The sequence below is a fragment of the Lygodium microphyllum genome, chromosome 19 (assembly GCF_053477565.2).
Source record: "Lygodium microphyllum isolate KBCC chromosome 19, Lygodium_microphyllum_v1.1.10, whole genome shotgun sequence".
Taxonomy (NCBI): domain Eukaryota; kingdom Viridiplantae; phylum Streptophyta; class Polypodiopsida; order Schizaeales; family Lygodiaceae; genus Lygodium; species Lygodium microphyllum.
The window spans coordinates 80,600,666-80,620,308 of record NC_141153.1 but is presented as its reverse complement, the minus strand read 5'-3'; the positions used below and the strand labels follow the sequence as shown (position 1 = coordinate 80,620,308).

General features: G+C 39.4%; 1 protein-coding gene across 1 annotated transcript; it reads right to left on the bottom strand.

Moving 5' to 3' along the window:
- Window positions 1-1,908: 1,908 nt before the first annotated feature.
- On the bottom strand, window positions 1,909-10,588 carry LOC148020085 (uncharacterized). The gene is made up of 8 exons (XM_087700373.1): window positions 10,287-10,588; window positions 4,930-4,991; window positions 4,176-4,288; window positions 3,982-4,084; window positions 3,656-3,883; window positions 3,225-3,443; window positions 2,631-2,891; window positions 1,909-2,541 (listed from the first exon to the last, which is right to left on the bottom strand). Exons 1-8 carry the CDS (start codon window positions 10,390-10,392, stop codon window positions 2,242-2,244), a joined length of 1,392 nt encoding a protein of 463 aa, XP_087556499.1. The 5' UTR covers window positions 10,393-10,588; the 3' UTR covers window positions 1,909-2,241.
- Window positions 10,589-19,643: the final 9,055 nt, after the last annotated feature.

Here is a 19,643-nt window from a genome sequence, read left to right as displayed (position 1 = left end):
CTATATTAATTAGACCTTGGAGTCTTCAATCAAGCATCCCTTGCTTCAATCTAATTTGCTTCTTGATTCAAGTATCAATTGATCTTCACCCACTTCAAAAAGAGTAAAAATGCCCTAAAATTAACAACAATCTAAACTACCACGTGAAATTGAAAATCACCTTCAACCATGCATTGTTTAAAACTTAAAATCTTCAATGTTTAACACACTTCCCAAGGCAACTACTAAACTCTAATTTCTATTGTAAATTACATTTTACAACAAAGATTCGCCCTATATCTCCACCTCCAATGGCTAGATTGCTATAAAACTTTAAAGCTAAAAAATGACTGAAAAAAGAGAATTTTCAAATTTGTCACAAAAATCTAGCAAAATTGAATTGTTGCCCTAGTTTTCAAAGCCCAAATGGATTCACCTACAACAAAGGAAACATCAAAGAATGTATTTTTCAAGAGTATATCAATTGCTATCAGCAACTTTCCTTGGTCAAGAACATACAACATTTATCAAAATAACAATGGCTAAGAAATGGACTCAAAAGCAAACAACCACCCAATTTTCAAAGAATGTATTTTTCAAGAGTATATCAATTGCTATCAACAACTTTCCTTGGTCAAGAACATACAACATTTATCAAAATAACAATGGCTAAGAAATGGCCTCAAAAGCAAGCAACAACCCAATTTTCTTTCCAACAGCTTAAAAATACAAAAACGAGATTTTCTTTTTCCTTTTACTCCAATTCAACTTTCCCAAACTTGCATACGTGAGTTTTAGCAAGTGACCAACCTTCAAACTGAATCTTTAACATTATTCGTTCCATTAAAATAATTTTTATAATATAAATTTTAAATTTTAATTTAATAACTATTTTTATATCCAACAAAAAACTAGCCAACCAATACTAAAATTAGTTACACCATTTCATCTCCCAAGTGTTCCTATGCCTCTTTTTTACCATCAAATCAACATTAATTACCATCAAACACATCTCTAATATCACCAATTAACACTTATGGCCAAATAAATAACTTAGATCAATAATTAACACTAAATACCACCTAGTATTTATGCAACATAACTAAACTTTTGCCTTTCAAATTTGCTAATTCTCTCGGATATCGGGCTTATTAATTTACACTGATCTCAATTGCACATCACGTGTAACACGCTTAAACATGTGATTAAAAATTAATCCACATGTTAAGTTAGACTTGCAAAAATACATGTCCTTATGACATCTGTTGTAAGTGCTGATAATGCTGGGCTTCTAAAGTGGCTCTATCTACTGAATGGACCAGCCAAAGCTACCTTTGCTTGATAGCTCCATGATTAGGCATTGTTGCAAGTGTGAGCAGCTTCATCCAAGGCTTAAAGGATTAGAAACATATAGAGAGACTATGCATCAAGGTCGCAAGCAGGTGTAGCCATGAAGAGGAAGGGGTAAAACCTAAGAGGTCATCTCCTGCTGTTAAATAAGCAAGGTTTGGAGTGATTCAAGCTAACAGTATGTAAAGCACATTTTTCACAACTGATTTCTGGCAACGGCATTCAGACCAGTTTACAGTATTTAGACCTGTTCTCAGTCTGAAATGCTGCAGTTCGCCTACAACAGTCGGAGTGTTCTCCAGTACTCGTGAACATCATTCCCATCTTTCCAAGAAACAGGGTACCAACTTGGCATACTTTTACACAGTTGCAATGTTTGGCCACTTTGTGACAGCCCCTCCACAAGCTCTGTCATCATGTTCTATAGCTAGACATGATAAATACACTTCTCTTTCAATTCTTCAGATCGGACTTGAGAGAAGTGTACAGTGGTCCCTCACATCCAATACTGGACATCACTTCAACAGAAGCTGATTAAAATATATTTACATTTGTGAAGACTTGAGTCAGGCATGACACTGATTGAAGCTGGTAAAATAGATTCATTCATTCTGGAATGATATAGTGCTACAAGAGTAAGGCCGAAACTTATCTAAAAGGTTTGCCATGGACAAAATGCAACAGCTACACATGCTCAATGTTCATGGGACAAAAACCCGAAAGTGTCAAAACCGATTAAATTTACAATACATGCAATTCTAAAAACCGGTGAGAAAATGAAAAACCAGAACTCATAAGGTTTTCTTCTCCATCTTACAAAAATTGTACCTAAGAGCTCTCTACCCACCCACATTTTGCTTCCTGGTTTCTTTTACCTCTAGACTCTCTTTTCAAAAAACTTTTCTCGTCTTTTTATGCCACTTGGGGCATGTCCAATGTCGCTCCGGCCTGAATCTGACCCCACCCAATAAGCCGCCAATGCTTTTCAACCCTTCTGCTAAGGGCAACCTTCTCCCCCTTACTCGTACAAACTGGAGAAGTAAGCTGCAGCTTAGCAAGATCTGTTTTCACAGCAAGCACACGGGCACCAGTAGACATAGAACCGATATTTAACATCAACACTTCTCCTTTAGCTAGCTTTGAAACCTTTCCTTGCTTTTCACTTCCTTTGGTCCGCACTCCCAACAGCCGACGAAGAAGGAAAAAGTTAACCTGCAGAAGATAGCCCTCAATATATTAATCAGGTAGAGTGAAAGTTTTTCCCAATAAAATTAAGGGATATGAAATGTAATCATACAAACCTCTAGTTCAATAAAAACATCAGGCAGGGCTCCCACCTCCCCCAACACTTGACCTACGAGCCTGTCTGCACGGGTCAATGTGGGATCTATGGTGGTACCCACACCAATCAGACCACCTGGAACCGCAAACTGCAGCTCATTTTGCTCAGCATATAGTGATATTATCCTTGAGAAGATTGGCGTGCATTTTATATTCCCACTTTCATCCTTGATAACAATCCCAGGACGAACTTCAATTTTTTGGCCCACTCTAAGGACACCCTGAAGAGAATGCAGCACAAGTTTCATTATAAAATTAGTCCCAACAATTGCTACAAAAGCTACCTCCAAACTTGTGTCTGTTCGCAGTTTAAACTAGCAGAAGCCGAAACGTTATTGACAGTTTAAACTACCAGAAGCCAAAACATTATTGACAGTTTAAACTAGCAGACGCTGAAGTATTCACTCTCTAGAAACCTCCGGACAGCAGACAGTATTTGGCAACCATACTCTGACCTACTGTAGCCGTGTTTGTAAACAAGAGTACTTTGTACTTCCCAGGAACAACCAGAGGAATCAGGAAAAGAAAAATCATCTACAAAATAATAGACGAACCTGTAATATACTTCCTCCAGCAACCCCTCCTTTGATCTCATCAACTTCAGCTCCTGGCTTATTCACATCAAATGAACGGATGACAATCATATTTGGAGGACTCACAAAGTTGCGCTCTGGAATAGGTATCTTGTTGACTATATATTCACAGACTACATCTATGTTATACTTTAGCTGAGCTGAAATCGGAACCACAGGGGCTCCATGAGCAATAGTACCCTGAAAGAACATAGCAAGGCTTGTCAGAACTACAAATAGTATAGCTGAGTACTATAGCAAACTACAAGAAGAATGAAACTGAGGCAAGCACATGGACCTCAACATCCAAAATAATAGAAGATAGATAAATACCAAATTCCCTTCACATAATAAATCAACCACCAACCACACAGACCTTTCCATCCAAAAGACATGCTTTCATAAGAACAAACCTCAATAAACTTCTGAATGGCCTCATGTTGGTTGATAGCAACACTCTCTTGAATCAAGTCAATCTTGTTTTGCAATATAATGATATGTTTCAAGCGCATGATTTCGACAGCTGCAAGATGCTCAGAAGTCTGTGGTTGAGGGCAACTTTCATTGCCAGCAATCAAGAGAAGGGCTCCATCCATAATAGCTGCACCATTCAACATTGTAGCCATAAGAATATCATGACCCTGCCAAGTCCATGTTCACAAAGATGTCAAATTCAGTTGGTGTTCACCACTGACTTAACACAATTGTGATTGAAGTGACTGTCAAAGAAACGACTTACAGGACAGTCAACGAAGGACACATGACGCAACAGTTTCATGCGAGCATTTTCAAATCCAGGTACATCACATAAAGGACTGTCCTCTTTCCCACTTCCATATGCCCTGTTAGAGATATACTGCAGTTTAACACGTGTCTCATGCTTACAGATTATCACAAGATCACCTCTCCCAAAACATTATTCAAGTTACTCACTTGTAACGTAATGGCCTTGGACACCTCTCATCTTCACACACATAGATCTTGGCATTTGCATATCCCAGCTTGATGGTGATGTTCCGCTCCAATTCATTCTTAAACCGTACTGTCTGTTGGAGTAAAATTGCACTAGTTAATTCCCATAAATCCATCAGCATAACCAGAATTTGACTCAAATCAACCTTGAAAAAAGAGCTTCTAATCCACTCAAGCTACAATCTATGTGGACACTTGTGCCCAAATTAGCAAGCCCCACTAGCCATACTATGCTTTGGTGAAGCATGCATGGGCAAGCTTGTGAATATGTTTATAACAACTTCAAACCTTCCCTTTCATCAAGCATGCGAGTTAGAAAAGCTGTATGAAGATTGTTCTTTAGGATCTTCCCAAGGATATTAAAGTATGTGCAAGGTTTTGAAAGCAGCAGGCTTTAGCAAGGCCAATATACGGTTTTATTGTCGTGATAGACAGCTAGCATGTTGGGGCCAAGCAGTAAAACCTAACACAATGATGAAAACAAACCTATCACAACAGGTCAAGTGATTCACTCCCGCTTCAGATTTGTAACTTTGCTCGGCCATGTAATTGCCCAACCTTACACGAAGTGCAGAATTACCATGCAAATGAAGGTATGACAAATAACTCATAATTGTTTGTAAATCTTTAATATGCATGCCTGAAATTTCCAGTAAATCATTGTGCATGCAAAGCACTGGAGCTATCCAATGCCTTATTTAGAGCAATGGCTTACCTGAACTCCAGAAATTGCTTTCACAACAGTTGATTTTCCATGAGCCACATGTCCAATGGTACCTTCAGAAGCAAACCAAAAAATTTAAGCAATGAAGACACATAGTGCCATCTAAAATTTGTTTTTCTACTCAAAGAAATCAATGAAATTGCAGATGCTACCATGACCAAACTGAGGATAACACTTGTATGCAATACTATCAGAGCTAGTGTTAACTACATTGTCAACCTCCTTGTGAAGGAGGTATTGCTATAGCCATCAAACTTAAAAAAGCTGTGCAAGACAATATCACACTTATGGCAAAAGACATTGGCTGTTCTTAATTCGCATTGAGCTGGATGATTAAGGGGTTTACCCTAAAATGTTAGAGCATTCTACAATAGGTCTAACTGAATAAAACAGCAAGTAAATTCAATGAATGGCCAATGCTGTTTCTAAGCCTAAGAATACTTGACAGTAAGCATGATGGGTAACCTCTCTCCCCACTAATTTGCATTTTTTAGATATGAAGAGTGCTACAGCTGGGGAACAGCACACTATCAGTTTAAATTGGTATGCATACTTAAAAGGTTGCTGGAAACTCAGAGAAGACTGCAGAAATCAGGTTTTTAGCAACAGCAAGTCTGGGGTTCACAGTAGAAAAAATAGAGAGAAGAGATGCAATCGATCCGTCATGAGAAGAGTTGATGCAAAGAAATGTCAGAATGAAGAGGGAAGAGCTGCCAAAATTCACCACCCAGCCATATACATGACACTAGAAACATCAAATTAATGTGTCTTTTAGCAACTAAGGTTAATGCCTACCACATCACTCTTGATTTAATTGCCCTAAGCATTGTTCACAAATCAGCGAAAAACCCGTAACCAATGGTCCAAGACCATGTTCAGACAAATACATGTGTGCTTAAATAGTAGTGTTTCATAAATCCTATATGTGTATTAAAATAATGCATGGATAGATGCAACTCTCGATGTTTCCCACATCACATTAATTAACCTTAACATTACTTAACTTGACATTTCCTCCCCCCTAAGAAATGTTTTCATCCTCAAAAACATTACTAAGAAGGCCTACCTACAAAGTGGAAAGCCTTCTCTATAAGGTACTCAAATTTGAGCGATTCCGTGGACAAGTGTACAAGCTATATGGTACAGGTACACAATAGGGCAAAGGAAACAAGATGCAATGTGGAACTTTCATTAAATTGAAAGTTTACACCTTAAAATTAAGTTGTATTAAAAGTTCCAACGAGTGAGTGGCTATAATTAAGTTATAAAGCAAGCCCTTTGCTTAAGTTAAGTCTAGTGAGCAACTCATTTATGATTAATAACCAAGTCATTAATGAACCCTCAAAAAACGAAACTTGATTGAGAAGCAAATGGTTACTCAATTAGAAACTTAGTCTTGGTTATTTGGAGTCTCCTCTCTCATTTGAGAGGCCCAAGTTTAGAGATGGCCATTCTTCTATTCTATGCTACGGAAATTGCAGGTTTCAACAATGGAACATGAGCTAACAACATGAATGGAGTGTGAACAATAACCAATCTTCTACTCTCAACGTGGGTAATCTGGGCACCTTTGTAACTCCATTTACGATAAAGTATACTACTGTTTTTAATGTAAATATCATAAAAATAAGTTTTTATAGCACTACAAGCTTAGATCCGGCATCCAACTTTCTAAACACAACTCTCCAAAAATGACTATCAAATTTTCTATCTTGATCAAAGATAATATTTGCCAAAAAACCTTATAGTCATTATAGATTCTCTAGATCTTAACATGGAGAAATCCTCACCATTAATCTTTCAACTTTATTGACCTTCCACTTATTACATTTAACTACATAGTCCAAGATAACCTTGTACATTCAAAGCCAATTAAACTGCTTCTTAATAAGAATATAAGTCATGTTAACTCTTGGATATCCCACACTCCAGATATCATGACACTCAAACAATATCCAATGCCAAATTTATTTATCTTTTTGGACACAACCTTTACACTTGTAAAGCAAACAACGGCCATCAATGGTATATTGTTTCTACTTGATCCCATGTTGAGCACCCCAATTCTACAATATTGTGGTAACAACTCCCTTTCTTCAATTTCAATTCCCAAATTGGACATCATAGTGTCATACCATATTATCTTGTCCCCCCCATCATCTTAACTGCATATTGATTCTAACCAAATAGTTAAACAATCTTTAAATTTTTGACAATGATATAATTAATAAAATTATGGGTAGCTAAAGCGTCTATCATGATTGTGACCCTATGACGATTGACCTCCGATAAATCCATGCATCCTTACTACTTCGCAACTCATGAGGTCCAAAAGTAGCCTCTTGACATGGAGTTGTACATTTTAATTTTTTTTCTCTTGGAACAATTAAGTTGTATTCATGTTATGCGCAGATGAAATTAAGTTAAGAACCAAGTCACATCAACACGCTAACAAGGGTCACTGGCAAAAGTTACTAAGGACAAAATAAGTGCACTCTCAAGTTCATAGAGCTTAAGAGTTTAAATTTGAGACTAGGCAATATCCAAAACCTCCACAAAGCCAACTAATTTTCAGTTGCCAAATTAATATACTCGCTTCAAATTCAGTTGTGGGGCTGAGATTGCATCAACAGGTTTGCCGAGTGTCTGGGATTGATCTACAATGTAGCAATCAATCTCCAACAGGGCCATGCAAGACTCATTGGGCCAAGGGAGAGATGTTCTAGGACTGAAACAACAATTAACTAACCATGAAACCAGCCTTCCTTCCGAAGACAGGTTGGTAATTTCCTAATTACAACTTAGTTACAGTAGTAACATTTATTACGAAACTGAGAAATGAAAATGAACTTACAATCTTGGACAATGGACACCCTGTTGGCCCCAAAATTAGTACCCCTTTCAATATTTATTTAACTTAATTGAAGAAGAAGTTGATGTACAATGGTGGGATTCTCCCAATCCTTTTCAGTATTCCAACTCCCCTTGCTATCCAAAATGACCAGCAAATCAATGAATTAGGGGCATTTTCCATTTCCATCAAAGCGAATGAAAACCAATGACTACCCAAATCAAGAAACAAGTCTTCAAGCAATTACTGATCGCCTTTCAAGGGTTGACAACTGCTATGGAACCATATTCTAAGAAAGACAACCTGACTAGGACATGATTTTAGGCAAGCGACAGCTATTGATCCTCAAGCAAGAAATTGTACTACCCACAGTTTTGGGGCAATAAAGTAGGATTGAATTTAGCAAGAATTAGACTTTGCATGGATGCCTCAAGAGGCATGCACGCAAATCTCAGCCAAAGATTCTAAACCCATATGCATGAGCATTCTAGAAGAATAGCAATAAGCACACATTTATTGATTCTTGTAAATTGACATGTCTCAAATGTCCTATCACATAATTTCATTTCACTAATGCATGTTGCCACCCTCTAGTCTCTTTACATAAGATTTAGATGAGTTGCAATCAAGGTCCACACAAAACCTCACTGCATCACACTTTATAGAACGCGATATTTCTCAATCATGATTTACGTCTATATACAATTCAAGTTTAATTATTAATTAGCAATAGATATGTGTCAGCAAGCAATGCCTTGCAACTAAAGAAAAAGAAGTTCAACGATACCTTTGATCATCACTGTATTGTGATGACTAATGATAAAATGTAATTTATCAACAAGGACATTCGCCCTCAAACAATGCACCACATATATACGGAATATTGGTTTTCTGCGTTAGCACATCTAGAATGATTCTAAATTTGCCATTGATTTCTAATTCCAAAAGGCAAGGGAGGTGCCTTCAAACCTTCAATACAGAGATAAAATTTGACTTTGATGCAAATTTTGCAGCCAAGATCAAGGGCACCTAGACTTTTACAATACAGCAAACCTCATTTCATGCCTTCTTAGGAATCAAAATAGTCGAATCCTTTATATGTCTTCTTAGGGCTGGATTGAGTCTTTTTTCAAGCAATGAGAAATTTTCCGTGGAACCCTCATACTAGCTTTCTATCCGATCACTGTGAAACCTTCCCTAAAACCTCAACCCAAAGAGCTCTAAAATTTTGAGAAATTGATTGCATGATAACCCTTGAGACTCACTTGTGCTCTACTACAGTCTTAGATCGCAAGACTTGTCACAATTAACTTGGATATCTCTAAGACCCTTATAGCTAATCTCTCTGGATAGGACCTCTCAAGTTCCAAGGTGTTGTATCTAGGCTTTATAAGAAAATCCCGAAGTCTATTGTAGGTGCTGATAATGCTGAACTTCTAAAGCAGCTCTATCTATTCAATGGACAATCCAAAGCTACCTTGCTTGATAACTCCATGATTAGGCATTGCTGCAAGTGCAAGTAGCTTCACCCAAGGCTCAAAGGATTGGAGATATATAGAGATAGAGAGACTATGAGTCAACCTTGCAAGCACGTGAGACACAAAGAGGGACATGAACCCTGCTGCTACTGAATGTGCAAATTTTGAATCTGATTCAAGCCAACAGTACACAATGCACAAATTTCACAACGGATTTCTGGTAACAGCACTCACAGACCAGTTTACAGTATTTAGTTGCAGTTCACCTATGGAGAGCCTTCTGGTACTCATGAACATCATTCCAGTATTTCCAAGACCTGCAAAACCTAGCCCGGGTGCCAACTTGGTGCACATTCACACAGTTGTAATGTTTGGCCACTTTATGACGGAACACCATCCACAAGCTTTGTCATCAAGCTCTATGGCTAGACATGATAAATAAGTACACTTCTCTTCAAATTCTTTGGATTGAACTTGAGAGAAGTATCCTGTTCAGTTACTTACAGAGCACTTGCTAACCCACACGTGATTTCAGAGCTTCATTGATCGAATTTCTTGGCAAAAACAAAAGGTTAATCTGCCAACTTTGTGTTCTTCTATGATTGCCAGTATCGCCAGTGTAGCAGTGATGAGGCTGTTTTTAAACAAGGAGTAACAAGAATAAATGTATTAGTTCTGCCAGATCAAATCTGATGCGTCAATATAGACAAATCTTGACATCAGAGTGGCATGACTGACTCTGTTAACCATAAGATTGGTAAAGAACAAGTCACGCCCAAAATGTCTGCGTGGATCACAGCCCGTTACTCGGAAGTGCCCAGTTTTCAAGTATCAATTAGGTCTGATGAAGAGCAGATTGTATTCTGCAACAATGGCGGCCTATCACTATGCTTCACTAGTTCACTTAATTAGCAAATCTTGTTCGGGAGTAATGCAGCCATACCACACACAACGCAAAATGAAGTTTTGAAATCTTGTTCCTGACGGAAAAGCCATGAAAGGAGAGAGGGAGAGGTTACCGATATTGATGGTGGCCTGCCGGGAGATGACCTCAGGGGAGAGCGGGGTGAGCTTGGTGACGTCCAGCTTGTTGAGGTCCTGCTCCATCAGACCGCGCCTAGCCATGGCTGCTGCAGGACAGGAATCACCAGCAGGAAAAGGGCGGGCGGAGGGGGGCGGGGGTTCCCTGTTGCTGAGTGATACGAGGATATGGAGCGCGAGAGCTCCCACAGGGTCCTTCCCAGCACAGAGAGAGAGAGAGATGATGATGGGCTTAGGGTAAAGAGAATCGGCACCCTGTGAGTTTTGGCTTTTCAGACTTGCACCTCAAGTGACCGCCCAAGATTCATTGGGCTATTTCATTCTCTCCATTACCTGTAAATAAAATTATTTCTATTAGCAATAGTTAATCCAGGTTGCTCCCCTCTAATGGAGCCTGAACCACTACACATCTTGTAAACTTTCCTTTTAATACATACTTAAAGCTTCCTACCAAAAAAAATAGTTAATCGAGATTATTGATACCATCAGGATAAAATTCTTACTATCTCTTTATAATGTGAATGTATTACGTAAAAAGAGGGATATTTACAACACATTGAGGTGGGATAGAAATAGGGCCGAAAACTTGCAACCTTCTAAAGGGGGAAAACTATCATAAGCACCTTGAACATGGATAAGGCCTCAATTACACAAGCTCTACATAAAGAATCTACTAGGCTTGGCCCTCTTTTACACTAGAACTATGTTCCTAGTTGCCCATATGTGTTTCAAGTTGAGGGCTCTAATTATATCCCAAAGCTTGAGACCATCTTGGTCAAAGCTTGAGACTGTAATTATATTCCAAGGCTTGAGACTATTGGTCGTGATGACCTTTATCAACACCAAAAAGAGTTGTCCCATGTGGAGGGTCTTAATCCATAGGTTTCCAACAAGTCTATAGTTGCAAAGAGTTGCTTTAGCCCACTCCTTGGTGTTAGTCCATAAGTATTGAGCAAGTTTGTAGTTTCAAATAAACGAGGAATAGACTCCTCTTGATTGTAACAAAGAGGACAAAACTTAGAAACTTCCCTAAACTTGGATTTCCTATCTTTTGTCAAAAGCTTTCTAGTAGCAATTTTCCATAGCAAAAGGTTCAATTGTAGGGCAAGGGTCCCTTCCATGCAAAGACCACTCTCTACTTCCAAGTATAGTACAAGACCTTGGAGTGAAATCTTCTCTCTTCTTCATTTTTCTAGGCTAGCTTGCCATGTAGTTTGTATTGTTGAGGCATCATTGCAGAGTCTCCTCACCTTGCCATCACTCCACTCTTGTCGCTCTTCCATTCTCTTGCCATCAAGCCTAATTGCATGGCCTACCTCTAGCTGAAAGGGCACATCTCAAAGAGGGGGATGGGGCATTGATTGCCTTACATGATTGTTGATTATTATGAACCCCCTACGGACAATTCTTTCATTAACATGCATAATATAGCATGCATAGGATCTATTATCTTTGTCTTCCATCATGTGGCAGTCCCCCGAGAAGAGAGTACAATTGTGGGAGATTTTCATGAAGGACATTACATTTCTTGATCTTGTTGGGTGAAGGTAAAGGTCCATACACAAAGATGATTGCCATCTTAATACCATCAATTAGTATTGATGCTATGATGATATGGCCTTCTTCATCTTTCCATGTGATGGTTGGCCTTAGAATTTCTTAGAGGAGAAGTGACGTTACTTCGATGTCTTTCATAGAAGTTGCAAGAAAAGACACATAACTACAAAATAAACCATTATGAAAATCATTAGTTTGAAGTTTAACTTCTCACAATGCACAAATGTTAGGTCTTCTTCTTTCAATAATCTATTGCATGCATCCATTATGTTGCATGAACACAAGCCTTTTACATCCTAGGTAATTACAATTTGCTTCCTTACTCCCGTACCCATAAACATTATCAAACTCTATATCTAAGAACTCTTCATCATCAACCAAGAGAAGAAAAAATATTGCAATCCATGAATAGTAGGCGAGTGAGTTTCTTCAAAGAGACATTGATAAGTTTAGATTTGTTGACCAAACAAGGTTGTTACTACATGCACATTGCTTTCTTAGCTAGCAACTTTAGGTTCTTTCTAGGTTGATTTGCTAGTCTCTCCCTTGGGCTTGTTGGTGTCAATTTACTAGAGCAATTGTCTCTCCTAAATGACAAGGTTGATTGCTTTTTCATTGGTTGCCTCCATGCGTTTAATTTTGGGTCCACTATCCTAAGTGGTTTGTTCTTGGGAAGGATATGGCTCTACATTTTTCTCTAGCTATTGATTCCTCTATCAATAGTTTGGAGCATAATGACTAGTCTAATGACATATGTAACAAGAGTTTGGAAATGGAGAGAACTTGACCTCCATCATCATTTCCAATCCGTAAAGATCATACATCTCTATGAACTATGGGGTCTTTGTCCTCTTCTCCCACAACATGAAGGCTTGTTTCTCATCCATAAGGATGTTGTAGGAGGGTGCATGGACATACAGGACCTTCCAAGTGATTTGGGTATGGTAGTGATCTCACCACTGAGCTAGTTATTGTCAGGAAGACCGAAGAGGTGATCAACTCTATGTGTTGGGCAAGACACACTCAACAATGGGAACCTTGGACACCCTCTTATTCCTTCAAGAGGCTCAACCAAGAAGCACATTAAACTAGCTCTCACCTAGCTACTCACACAAGCAATGAGCTCCTAATTCACTTGTAGTGAGCTCAAGAGGTGATACACTAAGCATGATGCATGCAGATGGTACACTCTAGCATTCAAGTAACATTCCCTTTGTCTCTCAACCCTCTACGACCTCCTCATACATGGGAGAAGTATGGTAATGGCACAAAAAATCTTGGAGAAGAGAAAGGAAAAGCTTCACAACATGGTCCCTCACACACACACACACACACACACACACACACACACACACACACAAGTCGCACGCACATGCACATGTGCACACACGCACATGCACACATGCACACACACAATGAGAAGCCAAGAAGGCAAGAGCAAAGTTGGCACACACACAAGAATAGCCATTTCCATTATTTTTCATACAAAAATTCTAGGGTTAGGGTTTCCTCTTCACCCTTGGGCATCTTGCCCATCTTTTGACCATAGATCCCGGTCTTCCTCATGCACTCCTGCCCATCTTTTGACCATGGACCCCGATCTTTCTCATGCACCTAATAAGTGTTTTCATGCTAGTGTTTTGAATCAAATTACATTATGTGGGAGTGAGCCGGCCTCTCAATACATCAAATGGTCTCTCCCAAAAAATATATTTTTCAAAAATTTTGTGGCTTGCCTATTCTTCACATTCTTGCATAAAAAATGGTTAAGAATTTGTCCCCCTCTTAATGGAGTGCCTTGGCCAGTCCCTTGGCACTTGTGTTGAAGGAACTGAAGCGATTGGGGAGAAGTGCTAGGTCGATGATGAGATCTTGGAGGCATATGTCCTTGTGACAATGTGATGAAGAGGAACCTAGTAGTGGTTGATGATGAAGGGAGTTGTATGACTTGGAAAGTGGGGCCACTAATGTTGATGGGTCTTCATGCACGTCATGTCCTTGTCAAGATGCTCTACTTGAGGGTGTGACTACTTGTCCTGGTGGTGTGAGGTGCTAGTGTAGCGAAACTAGGAGATGGGCTCACTTTCAAGGAAACTTGGAATGTTGTCCCACACTTGAGGACACAATTTGTGAGAGGTTATCATGTTGTGCTAATCCCAAGGTATCGGTCTACCAAGTCAGCTTGGGACGTCCAGCCTTTAATGGGCCCTAAGGTTATGACATGGGGAAAGTGGGCTACAACTGGTGAATCTTTTTAGAAAATGCTTGAATGAAGGGATGAGATCGAACAATTGAAAGAGGTAAGTTTTTTTCTTTTTAGTGACCTTGGGAATTATTGGGAAGTTGTACCTCCCATGCTCCCTTTTATCATAATCCTTGTCCCGGTGGCAAGACAAGGATAAGGACAAAGAAGAGGATTTGTCCTAGTAAGCTCATTGGAGTAAATGAAGGTGCTCCAACCTATCCCCCTCAAGGATTGTGTACTTCCATTTTGCTTGTCCTAGCCATGTTGCATGGGGGTCCATGGTGAGATATTTGCTTGTACCCCCTGTAATCTTGACAAGATGTTGTGAAGGAATCAAGGTCCAATTGCTAGGCCCACTTCTCAGCATAGATCTCAGTAGCTTAGATAAGTATTAGGAGCTCCTAGATTGGTCGACCTCATTGATCTTATCAAATATCACCATCTCCTTAGATTCTTCCTATGCTATGCATCTCTAAAGCTTATCTTTTAGGGTTTCACTTGGGGTATTCTCCTCCTCTTCCTCTAAGAGGTTAATCAGGATGGGATGATATATTACCCTTTGGGACTACGGCTTTAGCTCCTCCACCATAGCTTCATAAACCTATCTTTGGTCAACAATCTACTCTATTATGGATTCAACTATGAAGTCATTGAATAGTGGAAGATGAGCAAGATCTATTGATGGTGTCATAGTAGAAGGAAAATCCAAGACAATGGGGGACTTGAGAGGAGAAGGCTCATCTTCTAGAAGTCCAATGGCTTGAAGTTCCCGAGGTCCCCATATCCCTTGTCCTGTAGATGCTAGATTAGGGCTTCTTTTGTCAGCTTTGAGGTCAGTAAATTGAATTCCTTGATTTGCTCCATGCTTTTCAGCATGCTACATTGTTGCGCCAACCTAGACTTTGAGGTCACTAGGGTCCTAAGTCTATGGGACATAGATTCTTGGTACTGCTTCTTTATAAATTCCTACTATTTGTTGAAGAGATACTTATAGGCTTCAAATTTGACTATGTTGTAGCTCCCTATATAGCACAGTACCTAGGTCAACTGACAACTCATGAGGGTTGCCCCTTGCATTCCATGTGCTTCCCCTTCTATAGATTCAACCACTTGGCTTAATTTGGAGGCCATGGTCTATTGCAAGTCTTCATAGAAGGTCTTTCATCATTCCTTCTCTAGCATGAGGTGCTTGAGCTCCCTATCTTGAAGTTGGACTTTCACCTTGACGTGAGTGGACCCTCTGCTTGCTTACCCTATTCATTAACTTCATATTTCCTTTCCTTCTTCTGTCGAGTTCTTTGATCTCCACATTCGGATCCCGCAAAAAGAGATTCCTTTACCTATAGTTGTTTTTGGAGCTCATCTTTTATAGCTGCATCCTCCTTGCTAAGTTCCTTAACCCTTTCATGTAAGGAACTGTCTGTCTCATGTAATTCTTTCTAGAATTCATCCCTTAATGATATTTCCTTTTTGGAGAGTTCCTCTATCTTCACTTATAGGTTGTTTGCTTTTCTTGTAGCTACCTTTGGTGTTCCAATTTCTACTTTTTAGCTTGGATTGCTGAAGTTCTCAAAGTTCTCCTCAGTCACCTCCAACTTTGGCTTGGGTCACCTGCTTCTCTTTTAGTGTTACCTCATGAATACCCGCTCCTAAATCCTATTTATCCACATGCTTGATATTGGTGCACCTTTGTCCATTTGCTTAGATCATGCTCTAGATCTATGAAGCTTAGCTAGCATGTATCCAACCATGATTGTTCTATAGTTTGTGGGAACTATAGGATCTCCAGCTTAAAGGATTGGTAGCATAGTCTTAGTTGACCAACTAGCAAGGAAGCCTTCACAGAGAGCCCTATTGAATAGGTAGGCTAAGAGCGGTGATAACACATCTTTGGTATATGAGAGGTGCTTTGCTACCAGTCCATTATGATTCTATGCTCAACCATTTTGGATTAATGGTGTTTCGGACCATAGCTTTGCTGAAGGAGGTGGAGGAGGCGAGTCTACTCTCTGGTGGTTGAGGGAGAGGAGGCTGTCTAGGCACCTAGTAGAGCGAGGTAGCATTATTTGTGCACCATGTCTCTAGAGAGGTAATAGAGGTATGGGATTTGGGATCCTAAAATGCCTTCCACGCTACCTTGTTGCCTTTCCCCAATAATAGTTGATAAAACTCATCCTCTAACTCGACCAAGTATGCCCTCTTCTTTTGTTGCATTAGGTGGTGAAATATTGTGCATGCTCAACCATGTGTATAGGTCCCTCGTGCTACCTCCTACTAGAGGCAACCATGAGCTTCTCCACATTCCTAATCGTACTGGCTATTTTATGGGAGATTCTTGGTTGGAGGGGTGAGAGGAGGGTGAGTGTAAGGGAAACATGTGGTAGCCAAGGTATGGAGTGGGAAAACAAGTTGTGTCATGAACTCCTCCCAAGGTTATGTATGGATCCATGTCATAAAAGGCCTAATATAGGTGGTGAGAGTAGGGACTCATTGTCTCTCTGGTGAAATGGTACCTGGGGAATCACTAAGAGTATCTCCATGGTGGGGTAGCACCATATTAGTAGATGATGTTGAAATGAAGGTAGGCATGATGTGTAGCTACTGCAATGGGATGTGGGGCAATGGTAAAAGACTGTATATCTAGGATGAGAGGTAATGATCCTAATAGGTAAAATCCATTGTGCTTGCTTTGAGTGTGCATAGGTTGAGTACAGGGGCCTCCTTTCGGTCATCTAGATGTACGCTATTAGCAATTTTGTGTCTTGCAAAGTCATGTCCAACTTGTGAGCCTCAATCTAAGTTAGATGAGGACACTAGGATCTTTGACATTCCATGTGTCATGTGTTTTGATAGAAGATGCAACTTTTTTTGTAGCATGCATTTCTTTCCCAGTGAGTTTCAGATGCGTTCACACTATTAGAGATTTGTTTCAAGCTCCTCTGCATTTCTTTTTTAGTGGGCTAGAGGACCTATTCACACAATGCAAAGGTGGACCTGTTCACATTTGGCAAAGGTGATCACCATTAATGTTTTGTGATTCACATTTTATACAGCCACCAACATTATTTTATTGTTGGAAATACATTTGACTAGCATTTTTAAGGCCAATTTTACTAGGTCGACCAAATTTAGATATTTATTTCTATTTATGGTAAGGCTATTTGGTGGCAGCCACATTGACATGTTATCTTCTACACGTTTCAGGATACTCAAGGATTCTCTTTCGTCTTTTGGTGCTACCTTCTATCATCAACCCAATTCAATGCCCTCATTTTGACGCCTTAGGCTATGTGTACGGATTGATCACTCAACCTTTGTGTTCAACATTCTTTTGGAGTTTAGTGCAAATTTCTCTTCTTCTATTCTCTTCTTTTATTGTCTTCCTCTTCCCTTCTCTCTCTATGTTCGTGTTTCCTCTTCGTTGCACACTTTCATATTGTATCATCACCAAAGTGAGGAAAAATAGGTTCTACAAAGAGAAGACCACAATCACCTTGTTGTTTTGAGTAAATTTATCACTAATAATATAGATTTTTTGCCTTGTTTGGGCCTTCTATGAAGTGTGCGAGGCATCTACAACTTCATGAAAGAATCCACAATGAAAGTTGAAATGGCAAGAGAAAGGGTCCATGTCACCCTTATGAGGAAGGGACAAAATTGCTAGATCTCAGTGATTTAAAATGCTTGCAAGCCATCAAGGGAGGAAGTGGTGGAACTTCCTTCTATCAAAGGGAGTGCTTCCAAGAAGCTAAGGGGGGCTCACAACCCTACAAGTACTATATTGAATGAGGGCAATATGTTGAAGTTTGGGCTAGGAAGTAGTCAAGTGTCTACATAATGATTGATTGCCTAGTGTGCACCAAGCAAAACTGAAATCCTTGAACCTGAGACTATTCTAGATACCGCCTTTATGACCACTAGAACTGGCAGTAGATATTCTACATATTTGGTGAAATTTAAAAATCATCCTGTTGAAGTGGCCCAATGGATGCACGCTCGCGACCTAAGTGCTTACCCCTCACTACTTGCTCCACATTGAGCTAATAGCAATTGAGGACAAATGCTATCCCACCCCGGGGGTATGATGCTAGGAGGCATATTCCATGGTGGATTCTGTAAAATTATATTTATTTGTCGGGGCTCGTACACAAGGTGGATTCCTTGTGCAAAAAGTTGATGGGGACGCCTGTTCTTTTCGGGTGTCACGTTAATTTAATATGTAAGTGGGTGATTCCATAGCAGGTGATTCCGCAAAATACATATTTAAATTAATGGATATTTATGAGTTTAGAGTGTGCACTCGTATTAAATTAAGGTTAGGACAGAGTTTCAACCTATTTATTTATTTTGTAGCTGAAGATTGCTAGGTATTCACTTTTGTCGGTTTAATCTTATTATTTTTTAACAATTGTGAATGCTTCAGTTGATGTGTAGAGCATGCGATTGTGGCGCTGGGAAGCACTGGGCAATAGCGTGTATTCAAGTTATTTAGAAGAAATTATCATTTTTGATGGGCACGCGTCTTAGGCGTGGCGCCAATATTTATTTTGACGCGCTTATTTATTGAAGCGCTTGACATATATTTATTATTTTGTATGCGCATGGGCATACGATTGAAATATTCATTATTGGTCATTGTATTTGGACACAGCTCGATTCTTGGGGCGCCCAACTGCTTTATTCTTTATTTGGACAAAAGCAAACACAAAAGATAAATCATGCTAATTGTAAATTTGGGCTATTTTTGAGCTTAGAGATGAATAAAATATTAAATACATGCTTTGTGGAGCGCTCACACAAGGCATGGGGGGAGATTGTACCCAATTGGTCTTTTTGCTTCATGTCGTGTAAGTCTATTCTATTGGATTTTGAGCAAAAAGTAGAGTTCTTTGTTCTTGGGTACTTCCGACGCTCGCTACGTACGCATACAGCATCCGATTTGCACACCACTAGCTCCAAGTGAGGGCAATTGGTGCCCTAGCATATTTTTGAGCCCATTTGGGCGAAAGTTGCATCATTAAAGCTCTCAAGATACTATCTGAATTGTGTTCTCTTCATTGTAAATAATGCTAGAAATAAATATCAAATTGGAGACAAATTGTGGAGGTGAATAGGTAGGAAGATTTGGGTATGATGCAAGTATGATGGATTGGTTATGTTAGGGCATGAAGAAAGAGTAATTTCTAACCACAAGGCTTGCTAGAAATAAAGGAAATTTAGAGGATTTAGAAATCCAAGAGAGGAAATCCATATGAACCTGATGTTGGCTTGCTTTATGATTAGTGAAATGAGTGTTTTTTAGGCCAAAGATAATCTAAAGTGGGAGAGGAGAGAGAAAATCAAATTTGATGTAGTCACAAATGAGAGCCAACTAAGGTGGATCTTAATCATTTTTTAGAAGATATGATGCCGTTTGTGTAGAATAAAGGGTAAGCTTGTATATTATTACTTGCTACTAATGTTGCATGCCTTGCATTTAAAATAACCATCTAATAAACACATAGGTTCAAAGCTATTCTTTCACAAGAGAGAG

Bases quoted from the DNA above. Each gene is read 5' to 3' on its own strand.
- LOC148020085 (XM_087700373.1), bottom strand. From the start codon at position 10,392: ATGGCTAGGCGCGGTCTGATGGAGCAGGACCTCAACAAGCTGGACGTC. The intron at 4,992-10,286 runs GTAACCTCTCCC...TTGCTTCTGAAG, and splicing joins GCAGGCCACCATCAATATCG to GTACCATTGGACATGTGGCT. The intron at 4,085-4,175 runs GTGAGTAACTTG...TATCTCTAACAG, and splicing joins CCAAGGCCATTACGTTACAA to GGCATATGGAAGTGGGAAAG.